Source organism: Salvelinus sp. IW2-2015, unplaced genomic scaffold, assembly GCF_002910315.2.
Source record: "Salvelinus sp. IW2-2015 unplaced genomic scaffold, ASM291031v2 Un_scaffold762, whole genome shotgun sequence".
Taxonomy (NCBI): Eukaryota; Metazoa; Chordata; class Actinopteri; order Salmoniformes; family Salmonidae; genus Salvelinus; species Salvelinus sp. IW2-2015.
The window spans coordinates 350,101-357,817 of NW_019942606.1; the positions used below are offsets into that span (position 1 = coordinate 350,101).

At 42.2% G+C, this 7,717-nt stretch overlaps 1 protein-coding gene and 1 long non-coding RNA gene across 2 annotated transcripts in view; both read right to left on the minus strand.

Moving 5' to 3' along the window:
* sacm1la (SAC1 like phosphatidylinositide phosphatase a) overlaps nucleotides 1–7,717 on the minus strand; it is a 70,408-nt gene that overhangs the window by 15,653 nt on the left and 47,038 nt on the right. The window contains 8 exon segments of the mRNA XM_070438314.1: nucleotides 1–21; nucleotides 641–720; nucleotides 822–890; nucleotides 1,068–1,154; nucleotides 1,302–1,387; nucleotides 2,671–2,793; nucleotides 3,553–3,562; nucleotides 6,201–6,260. The exon segment at nucleotides 1–21 is cut by the window's left edge and continues 111 nt beyond it. Of these exon segments, the coding sequence (XP_070294415.1) occupies nucleotides 1–21; nucleotides 641–720; nucleotides 822–890; nucleotides 1,068–1,154; nucleotides 1,302–1,387; nucleotides 2,671–2,793; nucleotides 3,553–3,562; nucleotides 6,201–6,260 (536 nt within the window).
* Nucleotides 3,992–4,646, minus strand: LOC139023991 (uncharacterized). The gene is made up of 3 exons (XR_011475228.1): nucleotides 4,534–4,646; nucleotides 4,250–4,298; nucleotides 3,992–4,075 (listed from the first exon to the last, which is right to left on the minus strand). It is a non-coding gene; the product is annotated as an uncharacterized lncRNA (long non-coding RNA).

The window sequence follows — 7,717 nt, forward strand, 5'->3', positions numbered from 1 at the left end:
CCGAAGTCAAATGCTACGTACCTGCAGCCAATAGAAGAAACATGTCTGTGGAGGGGATGCGCTAGATCCATCTAAAAACAGGCCTGGGAAATTCCAGTCCTCGGGGGCCTTTTTTAATTTAATTTTTTCACCTTTATTTAAAAAAACCAGGTAGGCCAGTTGAGAACAAGTCTCATTTACAACTGCAACCTGGCCCAAGATAAAGCAAAGCAGTGCGACACAAACACAGAGTTACCACATGGAGTAAAACAAACGTAGTGTCAATAACACAATAGAAAAAATCTATATACAGTGTGTGTAAATGTAGTAAGATTATGGTGAGGTAAGGCAATAAATAGGCCATAGTGGCGAAATAATTACAATTAGCAATTAACAACTGGAGTGATAGATGATAAGTAGATACTGGGGTGCAAAATAGCAATAAAATAAAATATGGGTGTTACAATTTCCCCCCATCCCTATTCCCTAGCAAACAAGATGATTTAATCTAATTACATTCTAAACTGAAGATCATAATTAGGTGATTATTAGAGTCAGGTGTTTTTCAGGGACTGGAATTGCCCACCCCTGATCTAAAAGGTATAAATCACTGAAATGATAAGCCAGATGGGTATTCAGGAGAGGAGTGGTTAGTTCTCACTTGATCATGCCGTTCTCCATGCCAGTCACCATCTTGGCAAAGGCTTGTTCCAGTGGCTTCTCTGAACCCTTCTGGTTGACCTAGAAGAAGAACACCATCTTATATCCATCTCTCTAATGCTTCRCTCTCACAATGCTGTGATGTTTTAGCCATTGTGAGGCTTAAGTAATGAGGGGCCTACCAGGTTCAGAATGGTCTGCTTTCCATAGATGAGGACCTGGGAGTCAAAATGCCTCTGGAAGCCGTCCATCTAGGAAGCAGTTGAGAGAAAAAAACATTTAATTTTTTAAAATTAATTTAATTTAACTAGGCAATTGGTGATTTGGTAAACAAAAGATCCACAGAGTGGGTTTACCTGACCTTCGACCTGTTGTACTGACAATGGAATAGAAAGATGGAAACAGACAGAAGATGTAAAAGCCCTTACATGATTGGTGTTCTTGCTGATCAGTGGTTTGGGCTTGTATTTCAGGTTGGGCCTCTGAGACCAGAAGAAGGGCATGGAGCCTCGTGTCTATGGAGGGAAACGGACATTTTCAGAAAACATATATATATAAAATAAATAAAAAGGATTGCGCCTAATCAATAACTACTACTACCCTGTCGCCCACCCGGTTGCCCACCCTGTCCACCACCACAGTCTTCTACTTTTCAAACTCACCTGTACGAATGAAGCCCTCCCTCCATTGTACAGGACTATTTGCTCCGTCTCCACAAAGTTAGCAGCGTGACCCTCAGAATCGATACCTGAGGYAAAACAAATAATGATAATGAGAGAATGACTACGCATGTCCACCGGGCCATTAATGATTCAACATGCCAGTAATACTGCGCAGTACAGTACTAGGCCAGCATCCCAAATGGCACCCTATTCCCTATATAGTTCACTACATAGGGAATGGGGTGCCTATATAGTTCACTACATAGGGAACAGGGTGCCTATATAGTTCACTACATAGGGAATAGGGTGCCTATATACGTTCACTATCCATAGGGATATAGGGTGCCTATATAGTTTCACTACATAGGGAATGGGGTGCCTATATAGTTCACTACTAGGGAATCGGGTGCCTATATAGTTCACTACATAGGGAACTAGGGTGCCTTATAGTTCACTACATAGGGCATAGGTGCCTATATAGGTTCACTACATAGGGAATAGGGTGCCTATATATTCACTACATAGGGAATAGGGTGCCTATATAGTTTTCACTACAATAGGGAGGGGTGCCTACTATAGTTTACTCATAGGGAATAGGGTGCCCTATATAGTTCACTACATAGGGAAATAGGTGCTATATAGTTTCACTACAGTCAGGGAATTAGGTGCCTATATAGCTTCCTCTATCATAGGAATACGGGAATAGGGTGTACATAGTTCACTAACATAGGAAATGGGTGCCCTATATACGTTACTACATAGGGAATCAGGCTGCCTATATCGTTCACCTATAGATCGGGAATATGGGTGCCTAATATAGTTTCACTACATAGGGAATATGGGTGCCCTATATAGTTCATCTACATAGAATGGGTGCCTACTTATCACGTACATAGGAATAGGGTGCCATATAGTTCACTACATAGGGAATAGCAGTGCCTATAGTAGTTCACTACATAGGAATCAGGGTCATATATGAGGTTTCACTACATAGGAATGGGGTGCCTATAAGTTCACTACATAGGGAATCGGGTGCCATATTAGTTCACTACATAGGGAAAGGTGCCTATATAGTTCACTACATAGGGAATAGGGTGCCTATATAGTTCACTACATAGGAATAGGTGCCTATATAGTTCACTACATAGGGAATGGGTGCCTATATAGTTCACTACATAGGGAATAGGTGCCTATATAGTTCACTACATAGGGAATAGGGTGCCTATATAGTTCACTACATAGGGAATAGGGTGCCTATATAGTTCATCTACATAGGGAATAGGGTGCCTATATAGGGAATTAGGGTGCCCTATATTAGTTCACTATAGCGAATAGGGTGCCATTTGAAGACGCAGCCTGTGTCTTACGCTCTGACGTACGTATCTGACCCCAGCCCTGAAGCAGCTCCTCTGGATCTGAGGAATCCATTCAAAGATCTTCCCGTTGCATACGGCAACGGCCTTCACCTGCACGGCGATTGGGTCGGGGACGTCTAAGGACCTACATAATACACCGCTTACAGCAGTCCCGGACCAAGTTTGTACCTAAAGAGTCGTCCCCAAAATGGCACCCTAGTCCCTATTTTAGGAGCATTACTTTAGATCTAGGACACATACGGCTCTGGTCAAAACAGTAGCTCACTCTATTAAAGGACAGGATTGCTATTTGAGACCGTACACTAAGTGGAGGATGTCTGTTGGACGCTGTACCTGAGTAGAGGACGTTATTGATTTCTCTCCGTGTAATGACTTCTAAAAGATGTCGCCGAGAGGAATCCTTATCAATATGCATCGAAGTTTGTGAGAACCCCCTCAGAAAGACCCACTCAAACTCCTGTAGTGTGTGGGCGCACTGAATTATTACTACACTCAGAGACCCATCTCAAACTCTATTAGTGATCGTGGGCCCACTCGATTTATTAATACACCAAAGACCTCATTCAGAGACTCTATGTAGTGATGCTGGGGCCCACCTGATAATTACTGACAGCCTCAGAGCGACCCAACTCAAACTCTTATGTAGTGATGTGGGCCCACTGATTATTACTACACTTCAGAAGACCCAATCAAACTCTAATGTATGATGTGGGCCCCACTGATTATTACTACAGCTCAGCAAGACTCCACTCAAACTCTAATGTAGTGATGTGGGCCCACTGAATTATTACTCCACTCAGAGACCCACTCAAACTCACATATTATGATTGGGCCCTACTGGATTATTACTACAGCTCAGAGACCCCATGTCAAACCTCTATGTAGCTGATGTGGCCCACTGATTATTACTAACACCTCAGAGACCCAAATCGTCAAAGCTCTAATTAGTGATGTGGGCCCACTGATTATTACGTACACTCCAGAGACCCTTCAAACTCTATGTAGTGATGTGGCCCACGATTCTTACTACACTCTGAGACCCACTCAAACTCCTATGTAGTCGAGTTGGCCCACTGGATTATTACTACACTCAGAGACCGCATTCTCAATCTAATGTAGTGGATGTGGGCCACTGATTATTACTACACTCAGAGACCCATCAACTCTATGTAGTGATGTGGGCCCAACTGCATTATACTACACTCAGAGACCCATTTCAAACTCATATTATGTGATTGGGCGCCACTGATTATTACTACCTCACGAGAACCCACTCAATACTCTATGTAGTGCAATCGTGGGCCCACTTGATTATTACTACACTCAGAGACCCACTCAAACTCTATGTAGTGGATGTGGGCCCACTGATTATTACTACACTCAGAGACCCTCAAACTTCTATTGTAGTGAATGTGGGCCCACTGATTATTACTACAATACTCAGAGACCCATGTCAACTCTATGTAGTGATGTTGCGCCACATGATTATTTACTCCACCCGAGACCCACTCAACTCTAATGTAGTGATTGTGGCCACTGATTATTACTACCCTCAGAGACCCCTCCATAAACTCTATGTAGTGATGTGGGCCCACTGATTATTACTACACTCAGAGACCAACTCAAACTACTATGTAGTGACGGGCGCCCAACTGATTATTACCTAGCACTCAGAGACCGCACTCAATCTACCTGTAGTGGATGTGGGCCCACTGATTATTAACTACCACTCAGAGACCCTACCAAACTCTATGTAGTGATGTGGGCCCACCTGATTATTACTACACTCAGAGACCCATCTCAAACCTATGTAGTGATGTGGCCCACTGATTAATTACTACACCTCAGAGACCCACTTCAAACTCTATGTAGTGATGTGGGCCACTGATTAATTACTACACTCAGAGACCACTTAAACTCTATTAGTGATGTGGGCCCACTGATTATTACTACACTCAGAGACCCACTCAAACTCCTATGTAGTGATGTGGCCCACTGATTATTACTACACTCAGACCCCACTCAAACTCTACTGTGTGATGGGCCCACTGATTATTACTACACTCCAGAGACCCCATTCAAACTCTATGGTAGTGATGTGGCCCACTGCATTATACTACACCTCAGAGGACCCACTCAAACTCTATGTATTGATGTGGGCCCACTGATTATTACATCACTCAGAGACCCATCTCAAAACTCTAATGTAGTGCATGTGGGCCCACTGATTATTACTACACTCAGAGACCCAACTCAAACTCTATGTAGTGATGTGGCCCACTGATTATTACTACACTCAGAGACCCAGTCAAACTCTATGTAAGTAGATTGTGGGCCCACTGATATTAACACACTCAGAGACCCATTCAAACTATTGGTGCCATGAATTCTCGAACCCTCATCATGAGTGATTGTGGGCCCACTGATATTACTACACTCCCAGGACACCCACTCAAACTCTCTATAGTGAGTGGGCCCACTGATTATTAATACACTCAGACCCCTTCAAACTTCTATGTAGTGATGTGGCCCAACTGAATATTCTAACACTACAAGAACCACTCAAACTCTATGTAGTGTGTGGCCCAACTGATTATCTAACACTCAGCAGACCCATTCCAACTCTATAAAGTGATGTGGGCCACTGATTATTACTACACTCAGAAGACCCATCAAACTCTTGGTATGATGTGGACACCGCACAATTACTACCCTACAGACCCCATTCACCTCTGTAGTGATGTGGCCACTGATATATACTACATCTCCAAGACCCACATAACTCTATGAAGTGATGTGGAGCCCACTGATATTACTACACTACAGAGACCCATCATCAATACTCTATGTAGTTAGATGTGCCCACTGATTATTACTACACATCGAGAACCCAACTACAACTCTGCATTAGTGATGTGAGAGCCACTGATTTACACACTCAAGAGCCGATCTCAACTCTCTGCTGAGTGAGTGGCCCACTGATTTTACTACACTCCGAGACCACTCACTCTATGAGTTGCATGGGGCCCAGCTGATCTATTACAACACTCAAGACCCATCTCAAACCTCATGGATAGTGATGTGGCCCACTGGATTATTACTCACTCAGAGACCCATTCAAACTCTATGTAGTGATGTGGCCCACTGATTATTACAACAACCAGCATTCAGTGTGAGCGAGAGCAAAGAACTCATGAAAAGGAACATCCATGGATACACCGGGATCGCAAACCTGGAGCTCGAAAAGCGAATAAAATTATACCTTTAAACCTGGCAACTACACTTAGAAAACAAATGAAAGACCAGAAAAAAGAATAGAAACGATACTGTGGTCATCTATAGCTACGGTTCAAACAGTTCATTTCTGAGCGGTAAGGTTCATGTTATATTGTCCATATTCTAATACACTTACCTCCGGTACATTAGAATAAGAAACAAAGAACGAAGACTGTGGACATGTGTAATGTGTTGTAAGGCAAAGGGGGGGGCGGGGGGGTTGTGATGTCATCTTCATATCACTCACCTCTGGCTGTGCAAGGAACTCTCTCAGAAGGCTTCCATTCCACACAAACCTCTGATCTGCCTAGAAACAGGAGAACCAACCAATAAATCAAACTCTCATTSTCTATAGTGCCTTCGGAAGGTATTCACAACCCTTCTGTTGTGTTACAAAGTGGGATTCAAATGTGTAATGTACGGAACATAAAACACTAATATATATATCGATTAGGTAAGTATTCAACCGCATGAGTCAATACATGTTAGAATCACCTTTGGCATCGATTACAGCTGTGAGTCAATCTGGGTGAGTCTCTAAGAGCTTTTCAAACCTGGATTGTGCAACATTTGCCCATTATTCTTTAAAAAAGCTCTGTCAAATTGATTGTTAATCATTGCTAGACAGCCATTTCCAAGTCTGCCATAGATATTCAAGTTGATTACAGTCAAAACTGTAACTAGGCCATTCAGGAACATTCAATGTCGTCTTGGTAAGTAATTCGTATATAATTGGCCTTGCGTTTTAGGTTATTGTCCTGCTGGAAGGTGAAATTGTCTCCCAGTGTCTGATGGAAAGCAGACAACCAGGGTATCATCTCGGATTTTGCCTGTCGATCAGTGTTGCTGTGTTATGCATCTGTTTCAAACACCCTGCATTATCACATTCATGCATGCAAACACTCACTTACACTACTGATTACGGATTACACACACACATTGTATATTATACTTAGTTACTTTATTTAAATAAATATATATTTTGTTACTCCTTATCTCCACGTTGTCTCCCTTTGTTATGGGCTTTGAGCCAGTTCGTGACACTGTGCTTAGTTCTATTCCATTCCTTTTATCCTAAAAAACCCCTCTCTAGTCCTTGCCGATGACAAGCATACCCATAACATGATGCAGCCACCACCATGCTTGACAATATGAAGACTGGTACTCAGTGATGTGTTGTGTTGGATTTACCCCAAACCTAATGTTTTGTATTCAGGACATACAATTAATTTGCCACATATTCTGCTGTATTACTTTAGTGCCTTATTGCAAACAGGATGCATGCTTTGGAATATTTCTTATTTTGAGCAGGCTTCTTTCTTTCATTGTAAATAACAATTAGTTATTAAGAAACTTGCCTAATTAAATAAAATACAAATTTATTTAAATTATTTAAAAATCAACCTGCAGTAAATAATCTCCATCAGTTTGTACAGTCCTGTTCCCTATACGGAACACTACTTTGGACCAGGGCCAATGGGGTGAGAGTATGGACACAAGCTACTTTGGACCAGGGCCAATGAAATAGACAGTATGGACAGACAGTTTTGAAATGGAACAGCATTACTATGTCACACGTTCTTCTCACCATTAAACCAGTCAGACAAGGTTTCAGTATAGAAGACAGTGAAGACATACTGTACATCATGGTACAACACACATTCAGCACTACAAGAGTAATACCCAGCTGAGACAGTGGGAAAAAGGTCAATCTGTTTGTGTATGTTTGTTTACATGAGTAAATGCATCTGTGACGAGCGTGCA